At 52.2% G+C, this 22833-nt stretch overlaps 10 protein-coding genes across 10 annotated transcripts; 5 read left to right on the top strand and 5 right to left on the bottom strand.

Moving 5' to 3' along the window:
* Positions 1–676: 676 nt before the first annotated feature.
* COCVIDRAFT_11779 (hypothetical protein) lies at positions 677–2459 on the bottom strand (the record flags this gene model as incomplete). Its single annotated transcript, XM_014706162.1, has 4 exons — positions 677–863; positions 928–1646; positions 1698–2288; positions 2337–2459. 4 exons carry the CDS (start codon positions 2457–2459, stop codon positions 677–679), a joined length of 1620 nt encoding a protein of 539 aa, XP_014561648.1.
* A 522-nt stretch (positions 2460–2981) lies between these two features.
* Positions 2982–3593, bottom strand: COCVIDRAFT_22335 (hypothetical protein; the record flags this gene model as incomplete). Its single annotated transcript, XM_014706190.1, has 1 exon — positions 2982–3593. One exon carries the CDS (start codon positions 3591–3593, stop codon positions 2982–2984), a length of 612 nt encoding a protein of 203 aa, XP_014561676.1.
* A 1105-nt stretch (positions 3594–4698) lies between these two features.
* COCVIDRAFT_85852 (hypothetical protein) lies at positions 4699–6507 on the bottom strand (the record flags this gene model as incomplete). Its single annotated transcript, XM_014706271.1, has 3 exons — positions 4699–5565; positions 5644–6184; positions 6254–6507. The coding sequence occupies 3 exons, from the start codon at positions 6505–6507 to the stop codon at positions 4699–4701; spliced, it is 1662 nt and encodes a 553-aa protein (XP_014561757.1).
* A 375-nt stretch (positions 6508–6882) lies between these two features.
* COCVIDRAFT_86028 (hypothetical protein) lies at positions 6883–8079 on the top strand (the record flags this gene model as incomplete). Its single annotated transcript, XM_014706272.1, has 1 exon — positions 6883–8079. The coding sequence occupies one exon, from the start codon at positions 6883–6885 to the stop codon at positions 8077–8079; it is 1197 nt and encodes a 398-aa protein (XP_014561758.1).
* A 175-nt stretch (positions 8080–8254) lies between these two features.
* On the bottom strand, positions 8255–10914 carry COCVIDRAFT_22338 (hypothetical protein; the record flags this gene model as incomplete). Its single annotated transcript, XM_014706191.1, has 2 exons — positions 8255–10842; positions 10902–10914. 2 exons carry the CDS (start codon positions 10912–10914, stop codon positions 8255–8257), a joined length of 2601 nt encoding a protein of 866 aa, XP_014561677.1.
* A 265-nt stretch (positions 10915–11179) lies between these two features.
* COCVIDRAFT_85799 (hypothetical protein) lies at positions 11180–11374 on the top strand (the record flags this gene model as incomplete). Its single annotated transcript, XM_014706273.1, has 1 exon — positions 11180–11374. One exon carries the CDS (start codon positions 11180–11182, stop codon positions 11372–11374), a length of 195 nt encoding a protein of 64 aa, XP_014561759.1.
* Positions 11375–11676: 302 nt separating this feature from the next.
* Positions 11677–14424, top strand: COCVIDRAFT_33362 (hypothetical protein; the record flags this gene model as incomplete). The annotated part of the gene is made up of 2 exons (XM_014706274.1): positions 11677–11876; positions 11952–14424. The coding sequence occupies 2 exons, from the start codon at positions 11677–11679 to the stop codon at positions 14422–14424; spliced, it is 2673 nt and encodes an 890-aa protein (XP_014561760.1).
* A 509-nt stretch (positions 14425–14933) lies between these two features.
* COCVIDRAFT_33363 (hypothetical protein) lies at positions 14934–16753 on the bottom strand (the record flags this gene model as incomplete). Its single annotated transcript, XM_014706275.1, has 4 exons — positions 14934–16130; positions 16186–16430; positions 16490–16570; positions 16645–16753. 4 exons carry the CDS (start codon positions 16751–16753, stop codon positions 14934–14936), a joined length of 1632 nt encoding a protein of 543 aa, XP_014561761.1.
* Positions 16754–18042: 1289 nt separating this feature from the next.
* On the top strand, positions 18043–19040 carry COCVIDRAFT_85832 (hypothetical protein; the record flags this gene model as incomplete). The annotated part of the gene is made up of 2 exons (XM_014706276.1): positions 18043–18348; positions 18402–19040. The coding sequence occupies 2 exons, from the start codon at positions 18043–18045 to the stop codon at positions 19038–19040; spliced, it is 945 nt and encodes a 314-aa protein (XP_014561762.1).
* A 464-nt stretch (positions 19041–19504) lies between these two features.
* Positions 19505–22711, top strand: COCVIDRAFT_22342 (hypothetical protein; the record flags this gene model as incomplete). The annotated part of the gene is made up of 4 exons (XM_014706192.1): positions 19505–19591; positions 19670–22149; positions 22197–22318; positions 22374–22711. The coding sequence occupies 4 exons, from the start codon at positions 19505–19507 to the stop codon at positions 22709–22711; spliced, it is 3027 nt and encodes a 1008-aa protein (XP_014561678.1).
* Between the last annotated feature and the right edge of the window lie 122 nt (positions 22712–22833).

Raw genomic sequence — 22833 nt, forward strand, 5'->3', positions numbered from 1 at the left:
CCCCTTCCTCCTCCTAGACCCGTGACACTCAACAATCACAGCTAGATACTGCTCTTACCTACCTAAGCTGTTATCTCACATACACACTCATTGCTTCTCTTACTTTTTTCACCAAAACTGTAAACTAAAATCATCCACCATCAATATAAACATGGATATTGTCACCCTCCGCTACATCAAAACCCATTAAACCCACGTAACGAACTCGTTTCCTTTACCCTATATCTATATCCAACCCCCCCTTCTGCTCCACGTGAGGATACAAAAGATGAGATGATATTTGGGTATAAAGTCACGTAATCCTTAGGAGAAGCAAATCAGGTATAATTTTTTTTGGTTTGGGGAAAATGTGGGATACAAGTGTTTCGAATATTTGTTTGAAGAAGTACGGGGAGGAGAGGGGGGGGAAGGAAGAGAAAAACGTACATTTTGGAAAAAAAAAATATACTACACAAATCACCAACGTATATCAGTGTTTTGCAAAAGTAACTAAGGGGAAGGTCTTTCATATATTATCAGGTTCATGCTTCTCTAGATATCACTTCTATCTCCATCTCCCCATTGTTACAAACATTGCAATCGTATGCAACCCTCGCTATGCAATATATCCATTTTCCTACCACAAAAACGAAAAAAAAGGTCACCTCTCAATCCCATTTCCACACACCACACCCTCTTAAAACTTCTTCTTCGGCCTCATATCCACCAACTCCAACGGCGCATCCATCAATTCCACCACATGCCCCGGTTTAAGCGCTTCGGTGTAAATATTATCCACGTCGTGAGGATGAAAGATGCCCGGGCGGGTACAACTGAGTATTGCTTGTTTACCTGGGGGGTCAGTGAGACGGAAGCAGCCCCAGCTATTCTTTCATTAGCATACTGAACGGAAGAAAGGGCCCAAGAGGAAGAAAGAGAAAAACGAACCTAGGTTGTTTAGTGGGAGCGCAGACAATGGCTATGCTTTCGGGCATCATGACTTGGTATCCGACGTGCGTGTGTAAATCGCGACTGCTCATGAAACATGTTTGGGTTGGGTGCGTGTGTATCCAGCCTAGGACCATTAATTCTTCTTTATCGCAGTAGTCAAAGAGTTCCTCTTCATTCAAAGTCTCGCACGTGTCGCTGGTACTTGTTTGTTCGGGGATTATTAAGCGCGTGATGAAGAGGGCGTTGGATTTTAATATTCCGCAAAGCATACCGCATGTTTCGAGGTTGAGACGAGTGTTGGATGATGCGAGGGAAAGAAACTGGTTGCGGAGTTGAGACGGCAGAAAGACAGGACGAAGCGGATCTCCGTTTTCAAGATAGGCAGAGGGCTTGAAGGTGAACTCGTCCAATTCTCCAGAAGGAGTGAGTGGACGCTGGTCGAGTACTTTGCCTGGCAATGGTGGTGCGCTTTCCGAGATCTTGCCTGGTACAGGTGGAGGGCGTGGACGTTCTGATCGCGAATCGTATGGAGAGGCCGCAGGCTTGGGAGGCAGTGGTGGAGGCACCATGGGGAGACCTGAAGACCTGTATATTTGTTCCTTTGGGGGTCTCGTTGGTGGAACACCACTCGATTGGGAGTCGTTCCATGTCTCTTGTGCTGTTTTGTGAGGAACAGTTGGGTAATGGTATGTAGATGTCGACTGAGATGCTGGATGCTGTGCTTGTCAGTATATGGAGGCACTAGGCATTGTCGGGTTCCAACTTACGGACGAGTACGATGCTCTCTGGCCATTTTGCTGCAACCTAGCAACCTCTTGTATCTGGCTAGAAATATCATCTCTGTCGCTGCCGTGCTGCGTCCACTCATTTTGCCAACTATCCAAGGTACCACCAGAACGCCGTGCCGGGTCGTCTGCTTCCAAAACATTATGCTGTCCCACACTTATCCTGTTCGTAGCTCTCCTCCTTACTTCTCGCTGCGCCAGTCTCGCAGCCAGCAAATGATTATCTTGAGCGCGCGCGTCAATAGTCCGTCTCGAGTCATACGACCTTCTCCTGGACCCGTCGAGTTCTTGAGAAGCAGAACTAGCAGTCTTGCCTTCCAACGACTTGAGCATCTCTTGCTGCCTCTTGCGCCTTGCCTCGTAATCCTCATGTCTCTTCTTTATCCGGGGCGCAATTTCCTCGAGCTTCTTCAGGTCCCGGCTGACGGCGGCTGTGGCAGCATTCAGCGCCTTGCGATTCTCGGGCTTGTTGCGGTCGGGGTGGCCCTGTAGTTTCTGAAGGACAAGGTCGGCGTGGCGGTATAGCAGGAGGTATGTCTGCGCATCGTTGCCTTCTGCTTCGTAGACTTGTGCCTGGGAAACTGTGAGCATGCGCACCTTGCATGGAGTCTAGCGACGCACCTCTTTCTGCATGGTATTGGCAGTGCGCAGCCAGTTTGCCAGGGGAATGTGCGCATCGTAGGTGTAGTTTCCAGCCTGCTCGGCCACTTCTGCGACGCTCACGGGCGTGTTGATGGCAGCCATTGCGGGGGGTTGCTCGTGTGCGACGGCGGGGGTTTATGCAAAGTATAGTCGCGGATGTCAGGGTCAAGGCAGCAGCTTAGACATGGGATAGCAGGGCCGCTATAGGTGCGGGTTGGGACCAAGGCGTCGTCGTCGTCAGCGACATGTGGAAAGGGAGATATGGGCGAGTTGGGCATTCGGGCATTGTGATGGGTGAGGGTGGAAGCTTTGGCGGGGCATGACGGGCAAGCAGGCGGGCAAGCAGGCAAGCAAGCACAGCCCAGTCAGTCATTGCAACTCCAGGCCCGATGCATGGCCGGCTGGGTGAGGTGAGATCAGCAGAGATCACTCTCTGCTCCTGGATTGGAAAAGAGACAAATGTACAACGCCTTGACGTGCAGGGCACAGGGGAAAGGGGTGGCAGCAGCAGCGCGTGTTCACGTGTCGCGACATCGGGGTACAGATGCACAGTCTAATCGCGTCTAGCATCCAAAAAAGCATACAGAACCATGGCGAGCAGCGGCCAGCAAAATACAAACGTCTTCATCTATCCTCGGAATCCTCCGACAGCTTGTCCCACTCGCTATCCGTAGACAAATCGCCTGTAGACTCAGCCATACCCTTTCTTCTCTTGGTTGTCTCGTTGGCAGGGACCGCGAGCCCTGTAGTCGCGCCCGTAGTAGTGCTCGCACCGGCCGTCACAGGAGGAGGTGGTGGGCTGCTCACAGCACTGCCTTGTGGTCTGTCAACCAAGACAGTGCTCTGTGCCTCAGCACGCGGTTGCTTGGGCTTGGGCTGCGGCACCTGTCTCTGCTCAACCTCGGTCTCAACTTCGGTATCGTCTCCCGAGTCCATGGCTTCACCATCACCATCATCACCCTTCTCCTTTGCGCCTCTTCTAGCTTCACGAATCCGCTTCGCCTCCTCCTCTTTCTCCTGCGCAGCCCTGATTTCTGCCGCAAACCAGTTGATTGACCACCAGAGACCTCCACAGAGGAGAGACAAGATGATGAAGTGTATGCTGTAGGTCGCGAGGAGCATGGCAAAGAGGAGAAGTTGGAGTGCGGCGAAGGAGGCGTTTGTTGCGACAAGGAGCGTAGGAGTCGGCCCTGGCGTGAAGATGGACTCCCACAACTGCTCGAAAAAGGACGCCATGATTTGTGTGTGCGTGGGTGAATGTGTGAGAGTAAGGATGAATGTGAGTGGGTGGTGGTAACGTCTGTGGTCGAGAGGACTGATAGCAGCGTGCTTGTCGTGTGTAGGTATTTGGCCGAGAGGGTTACTGTACTATGCTCGTATTGTCCTACCCCGCGATATGGCTGCCTAGCAGATTGAAGTGAACACTTGTAATGTTTGCGATGGGATGCGATGGAGTAGGCAGGCAGACAGAAATGTGCCGTGCGATTGCGACTGGGCTGTTGACCAGCGCCAGAAGGGACTGACCGAGGGGCCTGTTGGAGACTGAAAGACGCTCGTTTGCTGTCGCGGGGCTGGCATCGGCAGAGGCGTCTATGGGCCCGACGCTCATCTCCTGCCTGATCACGCGTCTTCACTCCTTAGATTGCACCCGTCAATAAGGATTCAGGGCCCTCCGTACCAGCCCTGCTCGTGACCAGACTTCTTACACGGCCCGTCCACCTGACCCTCGCTGATTTATGCCTCCATGCCATAGCACGCTTCGACACCGCCGGCTGCCGTATGGAGAGTGAGTACACACAAGTAACGCGCCATTGTGCATCGGTGCCAATGCTTCAGAGCACAAAGGAGGCATCATCGGCCGTGTGCATGTTGAAAAGAACAAAGCCAAACGTGACCTGACCATCACTGGTAAGCTAGTGCAAGGACGGTCTGATGTGCACATCATGTACAACGTGTGCTTACTCTATACCCTGGCATGATGAACCCCATCTCAGAGTACTCAATTGCATACTGCTACACCATCGTCAAGGCTTACATAACAAACAGCCTGCGAAACCATAGTTCCACCACCATGCATTCCGCTCAAGCCCTGTATCAAAGACAAAGCTAGCACCTCGGCCCCGCCTCTTGCACTGTCCGAACTGACCCCTCGGCACCAGGGACGTTGTAGCCTGCCTCTACGTCACCGAAACGGACCGACGGTTCCAAAGACAAAAAACGGACATGCCTCCGTCATGGATATCCATGGACAAAACACCATTGCTGTGTGTCGAGGACATGTATTCCTAGCGCCGGATGTGACTTTGCCGCGGACCAAAAAAGAAGAGGGTACTAGTACTATTCATCCCCTCCCCCTCCCCGGATCCACCTCGACAGCACCGTAATGCTTCAAGAACCGTCCCCGGACAACCACCCCCTCCATCTCCGCTACAGCAATCGGCCATAACACCCTCCCAGCACCATCCTCCCACCCAATCGGTCGTGTCCCATCAAATGCATCTTCGTACTCTGGTGCTGCGCTCATGTACCCCGGGTCAACCGTGTTCATGGCCACTCTCCTCGTCCGCCATGCAGGCTCCGCCTCGGTCTCCGTCAGCATGTTTAACGCCGCCTTGGACATGTTGGTATGCACGTGCTTGCCCCGTTTCGCCCTCGACGTAAGAACGTCTTCAAAGATGCCTTCACGCGAGGAGACGTTGATGACGTAGCCTTGGGGTTTGGAAGCCTTTCCTGATGCCGCCTCCGGTGACAGCTCAATAATCCCCATCAGTGGAAGGAGCTCCCGGCAGAGGATAAAAGGAACAAACGTATTGACGGAAAGCGCGGAACCAACATCTTCGTAAGGAATCTCGGACATGCCTTGTACCCACGACGACTTGGTATACGGCTCGATTTCTGTCGTGGTATCTTTTGACGCATCAACTTCTTTTAGAGTCCACATAGCATCGGTATTGCTTTCTGGGCCATCCATCCGTGTCGAATGCGCTTTCCCGTTCTCCAATGCCAACGGCAGTGCTCCACCTCTCACTCTCGCCGTGTAGTTCTCCCCAAGCAACAAACCCGCATGCGTCCCACGTTTCTTCAAGTCTTGCTCGCGCCCCATGGCACGCTCTTCTTTCTTAAGACTATCCGTAAGAGTCTGAGCCGCATTATTGATTAACGCATACAACCTGGGTTCTCCACCATCTGCCCACTGCTTTAAACACTCCTGCAAAGATGAACATCACACGTCAGTTTATGCCTCGAATTGACGTTCTTGTGTAGAAAGCTAAAAAGAAGAACTTACCTTGACCTCACGCACCAACTCAAACGCATCTCTAGCGCTCCGAAAATCCGCACCTACCACCCTGAGTCTGTCTATCCACTGGCCAGAATCCGCCTCGTTTGTATATCGCGATATAGCATCTCGCGGATACCGACTCGTAGCTATGACTCGGCCTCCGCAACGCAGCAATCGCAACGCAGTGTGGTATCCTAGATTAACCCGTGCTCCAGTGACCAAGGCGGTGAAATCAGGCGCCAAGGTCATTTTTGGTGGCATGGAGATTTGGGATGATGCGTGGTTGAAGGCGCCGCAGGGCATGCACATTGATGGGTGAGAAGGAAACGGACGTTTGATTTCGAGCCGGCAGATGTAGCAGAGTCGCTTGCGGGGTACGGGTGGTGGCTCTGGGATGCTTGGAGTAGGAGTCTCATGGTGGGTAGCAACTTGCTCCTGTAGCCATGTTGTAATGGATTCGGTAGTGGTGTCTCGTCCAATGATCTTCTTTTCCTGTAAATGTATGAGAACCTTTAATGCCGTTGAAAACTCTTCTGGGAGAATCTCTCTTCCAACTTCTTCCATCTCTTCAACAGCTACATTGTGTGCCGCATTGGTTCCATCGTTCTTCAGATACTGCCGAATCTTTCCAAGGCAATTCTCATAAATCAGTCGTCTGAGCTCGTGGTTCACACCAGGTATCGGTGTTAGACGTGCAGCAACTGCTCTTCCGAGGTCTGTATCGTAGCCGGGTAGATACCATGCCACCCAACTACAAGCCTTCTGTGCATCGATCAGTTTCTCATCAGCGCGAAGCCGCTCGCATATTTCCTCAGCGGACTTCGTAGCCGCAAAGTGTGGCGCGTGTAACGGAGACAGCTCTATCGTCATGTTTGTAGACCTCTACCCACCAAACAACTCACGTAGATCCCGGGGGTATCGCTCAATTCAAATAAAGCCTCCAGGCAACAATGCAAGTTAGGCTTCAATGCGCTGTCCTTTTCAACGCCATTTTTTTAACCCACTTGAGCCCTTTTTGCCTACTAGTAAACAGCGCCCTTTTTGTGAATGACTCAAAACCCTCGTGTATCGTAAACCCCACCTACTTTACTACGTACAAAAACCGCACCCAAGGAGCTGGAATGATGTTTTACGAGCCAAAGTCCACATAAACGAAACAAAACAACAAAGTCAGATCCTATATATATATAACTTCAAATTATCCATAAAAAAAGAACTTCACCCTCCGGGGGTGAACAAAAAAAGATGATAGCAACCACAAAATACCAGCGCATATCAAAAAACCTCGAATCCCTCCCCTGCGAACTCCACGAAGACATCCTAATACACCTCCAATTCCACCAACTCATCCGCCTCTCCTCGTGCGCAGGCCCCCGCCTAACCTGGTCCCTCCAGCACAGCCTTTCCCCCTGGAATCACCACTTCACCTCCCCAGCCTCCATAACCTCGCTGCAAGAACTCCTCGCCATAACCGACACAGTTGCAAAACACGGCTTCCCGCCCTCGCGCAAATGTATCGACGCTACTCGAATCTACGAAGAGCGAAACCTACGCTTCCTCGCGTACAAAGCTTCGGAGTGGAGTTCCAAATACAGTCTCGTTCAAGTGCGGAATCTGCAGACGAGCGAAGCGCTGGTCAAGCACTGGCTTAGCCAGCTATCTCGCATGGTGACGTGCGTACTCAGCCCGATTGTTCCAGATGATGCTTCGTTCCCGCAACTCCCTGCTTCGTTCCCGACACCCGCGTCGCTTGCCGAGTTTCTGGCATCGTACCAGCGTGCCCGTGAGGCCAACGCTGAAGTGCTGGCGGAGCAATTGGAGCAGCTGGCCTTGCTGTACGAAGCACATCCTACGTGCTTTAAGATGCCGTTTGACCCGCGGTCGAGCGCGCCCAGCACGCTAAATACGGCACATATCCCCAGTACGATGCGGTCGCAGGCGAGGCGGATTGTGAATGTAGCGAGAGCGGGAAAGTGGCGGCGGCACAGGGGTTTTTTGCATCGTTTTGTGTGGCCTGGGCTTGTGCCGTATGAGTGCTGTGTGCGGTTGTTTAATGGGGTTGTGCTGCGGATGGGGTTGCTGGATGGGAAAAAGGTGGAGGTGGAGGGGGAGTTGATGGAGGAGTGTAAAAGGGTTATTGAGGGTAGACCTGTATGGGCTCGTGGTGTGAGAAAGGGTAAAGAGGTAGAGGGGAATAGTGAGGGAGATGCGATTGAAGAGTCATCAATTATGATGGGACGACAGAATCTAGGCGCTGATGCTACGCCGATTCGCATTCAGGTTTGTTTCGAAGATGCGAAGGAGGATGTTGGCAAGGTGCTGGTTGTGCCTCGTGCAGAGGTGGAGTTGCAGTGGCTGGAAAGGTTTGCGCAAGTGACGGCATCTTTGGAGCAGGCGTATCATGGCTTGGCAAAGGATAGCCTGGTGCCTGTTCCAGCGTGAAAGGACTGGTGCTGGTTTAGTATCGTTTCCATTTCTATGTTCTTTCACTGTTGCAGTATATCCAGAGCTACACTCGGGTATTGATGCGACCAACCATTGTATTCAGACTCAAGAGGGCTGATCTACGGGTTATCACGACAATAGCAACCAAAATATCCGTCTGTGGATTCGTACTCTACCGCCCCCCTGCAGACGGAGTTTGCGACTTCAACTGTTTTTGAATGTACATCTTGACATGCTCCTGTGTCGGCCACCCGCCCCATTCTTCCACACCCTCAATCTGCTTTCTGATAAGCAAAGCAATGTCTTCGGGTGCATAAGATGCATGCTGAGATCCCATGTCTGGCCCTCCACCGCTAACAGCCAATCTCAACGCCACCAGCATTCTGAACAAAGTGTTCATGCCACCGCGCTGTGCTTGCGCACGTACACTGACTTCAGAATGGTAATTGGTCAGCCAGGTCGTAAACGAGTAGAGCCCTTCGTAGTCGCCCAGAGCGCCTAAGGCTCGCACATACAGGTGGAGCTCTGTAGGCCCAGGAACATGTGGTGAAACAACACCGTTCACAGGCTGTTCTGGATAAGAATGCATATTGACATTGGCCCCAACTAAGCTGTTGAATAAATCCCTGAGACGGGCCGAGCCTGTCGACAACAAGCGCGCGTCTTTGATAGAGGCAATGCTCTGATCCACGCTCTGTGCGGCATACGTAGTCGCCATGCATGCACAGCCAAAGATGTCATCATCAACATCAAGATCGATTTGTTCAATGTGCCCAAGCAAATCACAGACGACCCTATAGCGTTCGACTTGGACGGCCTGTGGAAGTTTTCTTTGATGTAGCAGCTTGTTGATAAAGATTGCCCAGGCAGGCCGATGTTTCGGCCGATAGCGTACAAGAAGGCTATGCGCATACTCCAAGAGATAATTCCTGTTGGTCCGAATCTGCTGCGCATGTTCGTGAGGATCCAGTACGGTGGGTTCCTGTGGAGGCGGTCGCTCGAAACGCCCAAAACGACACAAGAACCGGATGATAGCTGTGAAGAGGTATCCATCAACTGAATGGACCGAGGCGTCATCGTCATTCATACCATACAGTATGCGGCCTATACCACCATTGAAATCCTGTCTACTCATATGTAGTAAATTCAGACATGTGTGGAAGTCCGGACATGTTTCCAGGAGAAAGGCAAGTAATCGATGCGAAGGCTTGATATTGGTGGTACGCATTCGTTCAAGTAGCTCTTTGTACTCAGGAACAGGCTCACTAAGATAAACATAGTGCAATGAAGATGAGGGATCTGGCAGGACCTCTTTCATGTCTCCAGGTAGCAGATGATTACTATCCTCTTCAGGAGCTTGATCTGCATCAGTCGAAAGCGGTGGGGCAGGTATTCTCCTTACAGCAGAGTAATGCAGTTTTTCGAACATGGCAAGGTACACCTCGGAATGAGCACCTTCATCCGAAAGCTCGTGGGACAAGAAGCACGCCCAGGCCTCTCTTCGCGTGCGTGTGGTCCGTATACGCGCAGCCCAGAGCAGCGGGCGTATATGGCGGTTGTCGTTGAATCTCGAAGAAACATGTGGTAGTGTAGTTCGAGTTTGTATTGTTGGGCTGTTGTCTGTATCCCAACCAGCATAGATCTGCACCATATCCTCAAACATGCGATTGGTGTATCCAGCTTCGTACATGCGATGTAAGAGCTGAGAGGCCCGCGAAGCACCAAAATTGTAGCCTTTTTCTTCATCCATTGCTGTACGGTTCTCCTTCCACGGCGGCCAAGATGGGCCTTTGAGCTCTGCCCAATCTCGTTCCTGAATGGTCTTGGCATGAGCCAACTGATTACGAGCTACTGCCCGGAAACCGGGGCGTGACACTACCATAGATGGTGATGTACTAGCCATGTACTTGAGCATCTGAAACTGAGCCTTTTCCTGGTAAGTCGCACAGACTAAGGGCCGGACGCTTGTAGGCAGACATAGCAACACAAGGTAGGAATTGAAGAAGCGAGTCATATCAGACAGCATTCGGAGCGACCTATCGTGTAGGCGACTGGACTGAGCAATCAGGAAAGACGTGACCCATGTCACAGACTCAGGCCAGACTTCGCGCACATGGCGGAGTAGGCGGACTGCAATAATCTTGAGCTGGGACCATTCAACAGTGTCTAACTGGACAATCCGGTCCAGGTGCCTCATAATGATACCTAAACTGTGCACTCTGATATGCTTGCGGCGCAGAAATAGCAACAGCAGGAAGAGAGGGGGTACCTCAGACTGTTGTTCGAAGACTGCAGCCGCCACATTGCATTTGGGCTCTACAAGACATGCTGCCCACTGCTCCACGCTTTCGGGTATGTAACCTTTGGATCGCAGCAAGTGCAACTCTGAAGCAGTAAAGCGAAAATCAGACTCTGTGGGAGGTGAGGAGGTGCGATATTCGAGGTAGCGCGCAAGTACAGAATAGAGCGAAACAGGCTCAGGATGCTGCACGGATATGCCAGCTGTCGCAAGGGTTTGCGAATCTTGTTCCTGGGTCATAGAGTCTTGTGCAGTGTATGACGAAGCGCTCTGGCTGGAGTTATTATCCCTGTAGAGGTCTTTGGCTGGGCCATTGATGGATGCCAGAACAATGGCAGGTCTGCTCTTGCGTAGCACCTTTCGGGCATTGCGCGACAACTGGGCACGAAACGGGGTGTCATTGTTGAAATCTTCAACGGCGTCTAGTGGTGATTGAAAGTCGTCTGGCTCGACATGTGGGGCTAAGTTGCTCGTGGATGCATGGCGCCTTGATAGTGTCTGAAGCGCCTCGAGGCGACACAGAGGCGGGCCATTGCGGGGAGGTAAAGACGGGCAGCGGGTTGGCGAGGGGAGGGAGCGTTGGCATGCTAGCAGCGAAGAGTGACGTCTCACGTGACAGCGATCGCAGCTAGAAAAGGAAGGGGCGTGTGTGGATGCAGTGAAGAAAGGAAGCTTAAGCAGCAGGTCAGCAGCAATCCAAGTCGGCGTTGTTGGTGAGAAAGGCCTACCAGGCCGATAGCCAGGCGCGTCACACAACGGCCAGGACGATGCGGGCTACGTGGAGCTGCCAGGGAGAGGATGAAGGGCATTCATCTGACGGAAGCGACCAGGGCGAGGGCGCGTAGACGTCAATTGCAGCAAAAGGACGGGGTGGGTGGCAGGCAGCGGATAGCAGGCGGAGGGCAGCAGCAAAATCATAGATGTGGCGCAGGCGGGCGAGTGTGGCGCAAATTCTTGGCACTGCGCCTCGCGCTGCCATGGTTGACTGGCTGATGGCAAGCAATTCATTCATCGCCGTGGTACGCATCTGGACCACGGGCAACCTAGAGCCAATTCTCCAACACCATTCATCGCCAGATCCCGGTCACTTGCGCGTCACAGAGCCCCATCTCGTGCCTGTCTGCGCCAAAGTCCGAGTTTTTATTTTCTTGCACCTGTTGTTTGCATCGCGCCCTGCACCGTCGCGGCGAGGGAATGCTGCTGAAGACAAGCGACTAACGACTCCTCCGGCCGCCCTGAGCGCGTTCCATCCCACGCCATCACGAGCGCATCCCCAGCACCACGCACCACTCACCATGGCCGCCGCCAACGGCACCCTCACCCCGCCGACCCTTCCGCCTGCGCCCACGTCGCCCTCGGCTGCAAAGCGCAAACTCGCCAGCCCCCGTCCCAAGCCTTCCAATGTCGCTCCCGCGCCTGTTCAAGCAGACAGCCCAGCAGACGGCACGCGTTCTCTGCAGGCGGCATTGCACGACATACTCGAGGTCCTCAAGAGGTACGCCTGCTGCAAACCTGTTCCCTGCCCAACTGGCAATGTCGCCTTTCTGTCCACATGCTGACTTCCCAGTAGCTACGACACACAGCCCTCGATTCTGTCGCATCCCATAACCTCGTCGATAGCCCGCTCTGCCTCTGGAGAAGCTGATTCCAAGCGCACCAAACTGACTCCCCCAACTGGCCCGGCAACAATCACCACCCTTATCCAAGACGGTTCCTACGATTCTCTGCACGCTCTTGAAAGAGATGTTGAGAACGCGACCACGGACATTCTGGCCTCCACTGGCGCAAGCGACGCCTCGGCCACTACAACGTCTCCCCAGGACACTGCACTCCAAGCCAAGGTCCTCGCTTTCCAGACAATTCTCAAGAACCTAGTGGGCAGAGAAGAAGCACGCAAAGAACACCACCAGGCAAAAGCATCCAATCAAGAGGCAGCTCCGCACGCGTCAAAAGAAGAAGGCACTCCGGTGGCTATCAAGGAAGAAGAGCATGAGGCAGAGGGTCCCCAGAGTCGGACAGTCCTCACACTATACGGAAGCGCGCCACCCAAGCAGCTGTTCTCGAGCCTGCAGCAGCCTCAAAAAATATCCCCCACAACCCCTATATCCACCCTCGATACCGCCGTCAAAGTGATATTGCCTCTGCGCGAGGCAAATCTCCCGAACCTCATTAGCACTACGGAAGTGTATCCTCTTCCTGATCCAGATAGCAAGAAGCAACCCGCGACAATCGGAAATGTCTTTCGGGCACCTCCTCACCTGACACAGATTAGTCCACCCAAGTCTGCCAGGCCAACAACAAGCAAAGGCAACAACACCATTACCTTTGCGCATCAGGAAGCCCCCAAGCCCCGGCGCAAGGGCTCCCAGTCTTATGCCCATCAAAACTTGTCGTCTGGTTTCTGGCTAGGTTATGGCGGCGTGGACATGCCCAAAGACCAAATTTCGCCAACTGCAAAGCAAAAGAGCAGGCAGCGTGCCCTAAGTATGGGGGAGGCCCAACAGCCACCGTCTGAGGCCATTCTCGTTGCGGTCCAGCAAGCAAAGGAGGATGCTCTGTTTCGCAGTGCATACTCTAGCTTTGCACCAACCCGAGACGACACGTCTGCCATCATTCCCGAGGAGACAAAGAATATGGTGTGGTGGCATAAGGTAGGTGAGAAGCGCTTCAATGAAATGTTCCCAATTGACCCGGCGCTGCTCGATCCTGAAGAAGCAGAGGCGGCACTTGCCAGTGGAACCGCTGACGAAGACGAATTGTTCAAAGAAGCTGTTGAAAACTTTACGCCTATTGATGGAGATGTTTTGCCTGGCACAGAAGAGAAGAGCGAAGAAGAAAAAGACACGGAACAAATTCTCAAAGATATCTCAGAGCTCCTCGAAACACTGGCTTCCTACCAAAGGATAAGAAACCTCTCACTTACGACCAACCCACGCACACCTGTTGTTCAGAACGCCTCTCTGGCAAACCTGGCTGGCAGTCCATCAACACCATCGTCTGAAGAGTTTGATGTCTATCAGATTCTCAAGTCCCAGCTGACTCTACTGATTTCACAACTTCCACCCTACGCCGTTGCCAAACTGAATGGGGACCAAATGGACGAACTGAACATCAGTCGAACAATTCTCTTCGACACGAAAGAGTACAAGGGAGTCTTGGAGGATGATCAGCTTTTGAAACTTTCAAAGACACCTGGAATGACTGCTTCCACGCCCGCGACACTGGCGCGCACGGGTTCTGGCGCGGGTGCACATTATCCCGCAGCTGGGCACCAGTACGGCCGTCCTACACCGTCCGTACAGCAACCAGGCGGTCGCCCCATGTACTCACAACAACCCCCTATGCACCGGTCCTCCTCGATACATCTGCAACGCTCACCCTCGGGCGTACAGCAGCCTTTCCAGCCAGGCGGTGCTTCTTATGCCCCTTCTTCCCGGCCAGCATACGCAGCAACGCCTTCTTATGGTCAGCAGACGACGCGAACAAGCTATGGAACCACGCCTTCTGGACAGTATTTCCCACAACGCTCGGCGCAGCCCAGTGGATATGGCGGTGCTGCCGGCTCGCAATACTACAATTCGACGCCTCAACCACAGGGCCAAAATCGGTATGCAGCACAACAAAACCAGGCCAACTTCTATCCACGTCCACAGAATGGTGCGCCTCTTTACAACGGCGGTCCAGCACCACAACAACGCACTGCATCGCCAATCAAGGGTGCGCCTACACCTACGCCATCTAACTATGGCGCACGTCCTGGGTACAGCACACCAGTATCCGGAGGTCAGATGCGCAGCACATATTACGGACCCTCCCAGTACGGCACTTCACAGTTGCCTGCTGCCACGACTCCGTTCAATGGTATGCCAAACAACCCGCAGCAAATCATGTTAGAGCGCCAACAAGCGCAAGCGGCCGCTCAGTCGCAGGCCCGGCTCGCAGCCCAAAACAGCTTCAATAATAGCAGGCAAGGCTCCGGAACACCCCAGCCTCCTAACGGCTCAGTGTATGGTGCTCCTAACGGTGCTTCCATGCCTACTTAGGCGTTGCTGCGGGAAGGCAAAAATGATCGAGTTACAAGGTGTGTCTGTGTTTTATTTTGGATACCATAGATGATTCAAAGCGGCGTTTTTCATAGGGGTATTCTGTCTCTGGACAAATGAAGTGATTATCACGGTATTCAATTGCTTCTTCCTAGCACCCCACATGTGTGGTTTTTTGTTAACAAGCGTTTGCGCGTCCGATTGGGGGTTGCTATTTCTTAAACTCTTTCTTTCCGGGGCCACGTATCTTTTCTTTCTAATTAGTACCTCGTAGATGTCTGGGATGCAGGGATTGAGATAGCGAATATGTAAAAACGTGGTCCATTGGTTACTTGTGCTGGATTTGGGTGCTGAGTATTGACTACGTGATGTGGGCGCGACAAAGGACGAGAGGGATTTCCTTAGATCGTAGCATGTATTTTAGCGGATATGATAGCTCACATGTTCACAGAACCACTGCCTAATTATATGTTCACACTTATTCTCATTATCTCAGCACCGTACTCTCATCACTTCCTCTCCACATGCTGTTCAATCCGCACTTCTCCATTCTTCTCCTCATCCAGCACCTCCCCTAGTTTCCCCTCACTTCGTGCGCCTCCATCCGCTAAATCATCTCCAGTGGGATACGCAACTCTCCGAACCGTATACCACGGCCGTTGAAACAGCTTATCCAGACTCTCCAGCGAGCGCCCGGCCGTCTCCGGCAGCGCAAAGTAAACGTATGCCAACGACATGCAGCAGATACTTGCGAAGAAGGCGAACGCACCATAGCGATCTGTAGCAGCGAGCAGACTCGGCATAGCGCGCGAGCAACCAAAGTAAAACGCCCAGTGAAACGCCATGAGGATAGAAACGTTGAGCGAGCGGATACGAACAGGAAAGACTTCCGCAGAAACAAGGTATGGAATAGAGAACCAACCAATCGACCACGCCACAGCATGGATAAAAATAGCCACGATACTGGCTTTACTCGCGGCCGTAGCGCTCGCACTCGCCTCGATTTCTGCAGCCGACATTCCATTCGTGACACCGAGGTACGCACCCACAAACGTGAGAGTCAAGATTTGTAGCGTAATACCGAGCATAAGCGATCGTCTGCGCCCGATGAAATCGATTACAAAAATCGAAAACACGAGTACAGACACGAACTTCACGATGCCGTACAGCCCCGTAGCCAGGAAGCGTGCTTCCTCGCCCTGGATACCCAAGTACCCAAAGATTGAGGGTGAATACTGCGTTATAGCGTTTGCGCCGGACCACTGACCGAACATGTGGCACATGAACATGAGGACGAAGCGGCGGCGGTACTCGGTTACTGAAAAGGTTTCTTTGAACAAGTCCCAGACTGTGGCGCCGCTTACGGCTTCGATTTCGAGGTTGAGTTGGTGCTCGATGCCGGCGAATTCAGCGACGATGTAGGGGTGGTCGGCAGGGAGGTTGCGGAAGCGACAAAGGACTTGGAGGGCTTCTGTGCGCCTGGATTTGGAGAGGAGGAAGCGGGGGGACTCGGGGGTGAAGAGGATGCCGATGCCCCAGATTACGGCGGGGACGAGCTGCAGACCCGTGGGGAGTTGCCATTGGAGGTGCGTGCCGGCGTGGTACTTTGTGATGCCGTAGTTGAAGAAGAAGCCGAAGACGACGCCGAGTTGTTGGCAGCAGGCGTATTGGAGGGTGAGTAAGCCACGGATGCTTCGGGGGGCAATCTGAAAGTCTAGAATTAGTATTTTGCGGTTGCAACTGTACATACTTGTTACTCACCTCAGTAAGGTAGATTGAAGGCAAAACGGTCGTGGTACCAATTCCAATACCAGTAACAAAACGGGTAGCGTACAAGGCCGACAAGCTACCATTTGAGAAGGTCTGGCCTAGAATCCCAGCAATGTAAATGACCGTAAAGACCAACATGGTCCACTTTCGTCCCCATAGCTGCACGAGATTGATGCAAGCTAGACAGCCAAAGACGGCACCCGCTGTAGCGATGGAGACGATCCATCCCTTGGTGTCTGGCAGCACAAAATTTAGTCTGGATGATACAAAAGTGATTTCAACAAATGCTTCTTACTGGCATATTCAGCGTCAGTTTCATGAATGACTCCAAACTCGGTCTTGAACTTTTTTTGCACAACAATCGATGCTATATTGCCTGAATCAAAGGTTAGCATCCCATCTACAGGGAGATAAGCGTGAGAATACCTTCATCAAACCCCTTTGCCACACCTGAAAAACTCCACACGGCTGTGCAAAAGAAAAGCCAGACATTGAATATCTCTGGCGGACACGCCTTGATGGCCTTGACTGTATCTTTAAGAAGACTCGACTTGGTCATAGTATCGACGATAAAGCCCAGCAGCGTTGGTCAACATGAAAGAGAGCGCAAGACGCATAGTTTAAACCTCGACTGTTTAAGTATTCTTTGCGAGGGCACAACTGCCCTTCTTCTCGCCGAAATCATCTACGAATCGCTAGCCAGCAAGCCTCGACACGAAGACGTTTGCATGCTGGGTAGGTTTGTGCGGAGACCCCGCACTCGGCACGGGTCCCGATGCTGGGTCTTTCACCCACCGAAGCGCCCGAAGCAAGTCGCCTCATGGCTTCACTGCATTCGGACACGAAACTTACTGACTCGCAGGGTGGCCCGAATGTCCGAGACAGGGACTTGGGTGCTGTGATAAGATCGCCGGGTGTCGAAATATCCAAACAGGTTCACAAAGCGGGGGCTCGCACAGTACATTATCGAATATTCTGATCAAGTGGAGGCGGTCCTGTGCTGGTCCTCAGGCTTCGGGATGTTATAATGTGGCTGTAAGAACATCCTCACAATCGATAAATACGTAATCGACATGAAGACGCGTGAAATGGATGCCCAAGTATCGTTCAGCATCATGCGATGGTGGCTGGGAATCTGGAGCCGGATGTTTTCTGTACAATTCACCCCAATCGGCTAGCTGTTCTCTGATGAAAGCACGGTGCTACTGCCATCTTTTGACAGACAAGATGTTTGAGAGATCCCCTAGATCGCTTCCTCCCCCAACGTCATGCCCTTTCCTCAGAGCAACATTAGATGTTAAAGCAAGCACCAAATGGGCTTTAGAGGCGTCGCTATCAATCCGTGTCCATTTATTGTCTTTTTCAAGCTGGCTTCCCTTTATTCCGACCGCGCGATGAAGCTCCAGGAAGACTGTGCTCCGTTCCCGGAATCGACCAAGGCACAAAGAACAAATCCCTTAGTGAAGTTGGTGAAGTCAGCGTGACTCGACGTAACTCGGCATCGGATCTTGTACAGTTTTACTTAGTGACATATCGACAGCTGAAGCGCAGTCAAATAAATCGGAGATTGTGAGTTCAGTCAATGCGGAGAAAAGTGTGGGGAATCTGGGGGGTACGTAGCACGATGGGCGGCAGGCACGCTCGGCCCCACTCCGATGGCTTTTCCTGATGGGACTGGTATCTTCATCAGACCTCAGCGGCTGCGCCGTTATTGGATCGGCTGACACCCGAAAGAACATACAACTTGCACGTCGCAATTGGTAAGCTTTACGGTGCATGCTATGTTCCAACGAGAGAATAGATATCGTGGGACATCTCATGAATCTTCATAAGACATAATCAGACAACATGAACTTCTATCCGCCGCCACCCACAATAACCGCATCCCTATACTTTCGTATCCCGGATGAAATCAGATGCAAGGACCGCGATTCGGAATGGCGAGGCGGTTTCAGTCGGGCCTTTCAGAACATCTTTCTTGAAGGTCCGGTTTACACCTCTTCAGGCCACCTTTATGTCGTGGACATCCCGTACGGACGGATACTCAGTATCTCGCCTACAAAAGAAGTGACGGTCGCGGCCGAGTGGGACGGTGAGCCAAATGGCCTGGCCGTAGACCCTGAAGGCAAAATCGCGATTGCAGACTACAAACAGGTATCTTGCAGGAGCATGTAGCAAAGCCAGACATCGGCTGAACCTGGCTATAGGGCATCTTGACGTTTGATCCATCGACAGGCAAAATCTCGCCACGGCTCTCGCGTCGGAACCTAGAGCGCTTTAAAGGTCCTAATGATCTGGTATTCAGTTCCAAGGGCGAGCTGTACTTCACGGATCAGGGCCAGACCGGACTGTCAGACCCCACTGGTAAAGTGTATCGCCTATCTCCCAATGGTAAACTCGACACACTCGTTGAAAATGGTGTCAGCCCCAATGGTCTCGTGCTGTCGCCTGACGAAAAATTCCTCTTCGTCGCCATGACACGTGCAAACGCGGTTTGGCGGCTCCCACTTCATGCAGATGGAACAACGAGCAAAGCAGGCCTTTTCTTCCAGAGTTTCGGCACTGTAGGACCGGATGGGTTGGTGATGGATGAGGAAGGGAGCTTGTTTGTGTGCCATCCAAGTTTGGGGTCTGTTTTCGTTGTCAATGCGGATGGAACACCAAAGGCAAGGATCGTGTCGGGTACGAAGGGTATAAATCTGACAAATTGCTGTTTTGGTGGCAAAGACGGCAAGACGCTGTTTATCACAGATAGCTTAGAGGGAAACGTGCAATGCGTAGAGTGGCATTGCAAAGGCGCTACACCAGTACCTACTATAGCATCAAAGGGTGGCAGTGATGCATAGTGCTATGAGAATCAAGCAGTTAAAAAGAGAAATTGTAAAACAGTGTCTGCCCAAGTGGATTAGTCGGATGGCGTCGGAATGTCAGTCTGTGAGTATCACAGAAGGGTTCATCGTAACGGTATCAAGTACAGACGGTACTATAATATCCATCAAATTTATTTACGTGTGTACGAAAATATTGGTCGATATTCTCATGCTACGTACTGAGTCAATGGTAAGATGTTGTCGGTGAGGTGTGTGGGAATGACTGGAAATGCATGACCAGGTGTGGCTGGGCAGTGTGGCTTGGCGTCAGCGCTGTGTGCTCTCTGTGTGGCTGGTGGACCCTGCATGGCCGCTTAATGTTGCCGGATGACGTCGCGCAACGCGTTCTTGCCGGCGAAACAGTGCATGGCAGGCCAGGTGCAGCCCGACACTGTCCACCGCAGCCTCACAGCACAGCGCCATGAGACATACACGCCACCATGGCCCATCTCTTGCGCGGAAAGCAAGCTGGAATCAGCAACGATCTCTCTCAGGGCCTCAGCCCTGATCTTTTTGTGCTTGACCATGTATGCCTGCGCTGCCGCAGCCCCCCGCCTCTGCCACAGGCCCCTCCTCCAACGCGTGCAAGCTAACCACATGTGAAGATCCGCAACTATGGCATAAACTCCAAAATCACCCAGCTCGCATACGACCCTGTCCAGTCTCTCATCGCCGTCGGAACAAGCGAGAGCAAATATGGCCCCGGTCAAATCTATGTATTCGGCCAGAAGCGAGTCGAGGTTGTGCTGTCGCTTCCTAACCGTAGCGCATCCGTCAAGATCCTCCAGTTCTGTGCCGAGAAGCTGTTGTGCGTAGACTCGAAAAACGACCTCTCCGTCTTCTCGCTCGACACCAAGAAATTGCTAAATGCACACTCGCCCCCTGCGAAAATCACAGCGCTCCACAGTGATCCTGCCATCGACTATGCCCTGTTGGGCACGCAGCATGGTGAGGTGTTCGCATATGATCTCGACAGAGAGACGCTCACACCCTTCAAAATACCCAATTTGTGGCGCGAAAAGTTTCCAAGATCTCGACTAACGTCCGTCGTCACGCTATCGCTACACCCTCGAGACATTGGCTCTCTACTGATTGGATACAACTCCGGCGCAGTCATCTACTCGTTCAAGCAAAACAAGGCCACTCACTTTTTCAACTACCGTCTTCCAAAAGGAGCGCCAGGTGGAGACTCAGATCCAGGTTCCATCTTCAAGGAACGCGAGCCACCACTGACGCAAGCCGTCTGGCATCCAACGGGAACCTTTGTTCTGACTGGACATGAAGATAGCAGTATCGTCATTTGGGATGCCAAGGATGGCCGCATTATACAGGCAAGGACGCTCACAGATACAAACGTGGACAAACCAGGCCCAGGGAGTTTCAGTCCGGGTGCAGTGGAGGGGTCTTTCGCGCTCAAGTCGCCAATTTTCAAGATCGCATGGTGTGCGAATCAGGACCCCGATGACACTGCCATCCTTGTAGCAGGCGGACAGCCATCGAATATTTCGGCAAAGAGTCTGACTCTATTCGAGTTGGGTCGAACGCCCGTATATGCTACTGCATCGTGGCAGATCCTGTCGGCTCACTTTGAGAATCCAAAGAGGCAAAGGATATTACCATGCCCGCCTGGCACCGAAGTTATCGACCTTTTCCTCATCCCGAGATCTTCGCCACACTTCGCTGGCTGCCATGACCCTATTGCAATAATTGCTTTGCTTGCTTCAGGCGAGTTAATCACTTTGTCTTTTCCAAGTGGTGTGCCAATTACGCCTACCAACCAACTACACCTCTCCATGACGCTTGTCCACCCATATATCAATTACATCAATCTCGCACCAGTAGAGCGAACCCGATGGCTCGGAATGACTGAAAAGCGACAAAAAGGCCCTCCATTCTTAACCGGTGGCGCTGAAGCAGTACATCCACTCAAGAGATTTGAGAACCGAAATATTGTCCAGACAGCTCATGCAGATGGCACGGTACGACTATGGGATGCAGGGCATGCTGATGAGATTGAGAACAGTGATTTACTTCAAGTTGACGTTTCTAGAGCGGTTGGGCGGCCAGAGGATGTCCACATCACAAAAACTTCATTCGCAGGTGCTGCTTCTGAACTTTCGGTCGGGCTGAAGAGCGGGGAAGTGGTAGTGTTCAGATGGAACATGAACAAGCATGCAGGTCAGGAGTACCCACCAGGAGAAAACAAGCCTCAGGCGCTCACAGACATTACTGAAAGAAGTGAGGGAGCTGTCAAGGAGGGTTTACTACCTCTCACACTGCTCGATGGAGGCAATGGGCCGGTCACTGCTTTGAAGCACTCTGATGTAGGCTTTGTTGCTGCCGGTTTTGAAGGTGGAAGCTTTACAATTATTGATCTCCGAGGGCCAGCAATCATCTTCCAAGCATCTGTTCAAGAGTTCATCAAGTCAGACAAGCGCTCTAGTTTCCGGCGTAGCTCGGCCCAGGCAGCGCCGAAAGCAGAGTGGCCCACTTGTATCGAATTCAGCGTTATGACACTCGAGGACGAAGACTACTCGAGTATCCTGGTGCATGTTGGAACCAACCTTGGCCACCTCGCAACCTTCAAGATACTGCCAGAAGCAAATGGTCGATACTCGGCGAAATTCGCAGGCGCGTGCTCGCTAGACGACAAAGTTTTGAGTATCTGCCCCATACATGCCGACACAGGCCGCCCAGCGTATGCCTCACAGTCTACTGTAGGTGGTCTGAGGACTGGGCTGAAGGTCAACGGCGTGCTTTTGGCTGTCACCTCCTCTGAGGCGAGACTGTTCCGTCCAGCTACCAGCAAGGGCGCACACAAAACTTTTGATCAGTTTCTGTGCGATGCCGCGATGGTGGTAAGGTACGAGGAAAATGGGTATGCGCTGCTTGGTCTCTATGGTGATGGCTGTGCAAGAGCCTACTCGATACCAGCCCTGAAGGAAATTACATCCGTCAATGTCAGTGAATTCCTGGATGTTCGACGGTTTTCAGAGGCGATCATCACAGCTACGGGAGATATTCTTGGATGGAAAGGTCCAGCAGAGTTGGGTCTGATTAACATATTCGGAGCAGGGTTCCGATAGTAAGTGATGGTATCCATAGTTGATTGTTGGTACTAACAGCTTCAAGTGATCGAGCAAAGGATGTCTTGCTCAATCCAGATCTAGTCATTCCGCCACGACCGACGATCAGCAACATACAATGGATATCCGGTACCCAATATGTAACACCAGCTGATATGGACCTGCTCAGTAAGATCTACTCTATGATTATCCTTGATTACTTTTCTGCTAACATCTCCCGCAGTCGGCGGCCCAGACCGTCCACTCTCAAACCGTCAGCTCGCCCAACAACGTGCAGAAGCCGAGCAGGAACGTCGCCGTGATAACGCCTCATCTTCCATATCGCCTGCTGCGCAATACCAATCCTATCCTGGACAGGCCGATCCTCAAGCTGAAGAAGGCTGGGGCGCATGGGCATCGCGACAGCTCAATGAGCGGACTGAGAAGCTGAATATCGTCGGCGATAGCATGGATAATCTGTCACAGAATAGTGCGGGCTGGGCTAATGACGTGAATAAGTTTGTCGGAAAACAGAAGAGGGGTTTTGTTATGGGGGCTATGAAGAGTAAGTTTGGGTTATAGGGTATTTTTCTTGTCGTGCTTTTGGTACGTAGGGAACTTGACATGCACGATGAAAAAATGGTTTCTCTTCACAAGCACAAGCACAATTGACTCATGAAATATATGCATTCCCATGCCGTTCC

Source organism: Bipolaris victoriae, assembly GCF_000527765.1.
Source record: "Bipolaris victoriae FI3 unplaced genomic scaffold scaffold_4, whole genome shotgun sequence".
NCBI classification, from domain to species: domain Eukaryota; kingdom Fungi; phylum Ascomycota; class Dothideomycetes; order Pleosporales; family Pleosporaceae; genus Bipolaris; species Bipolaris victoriae.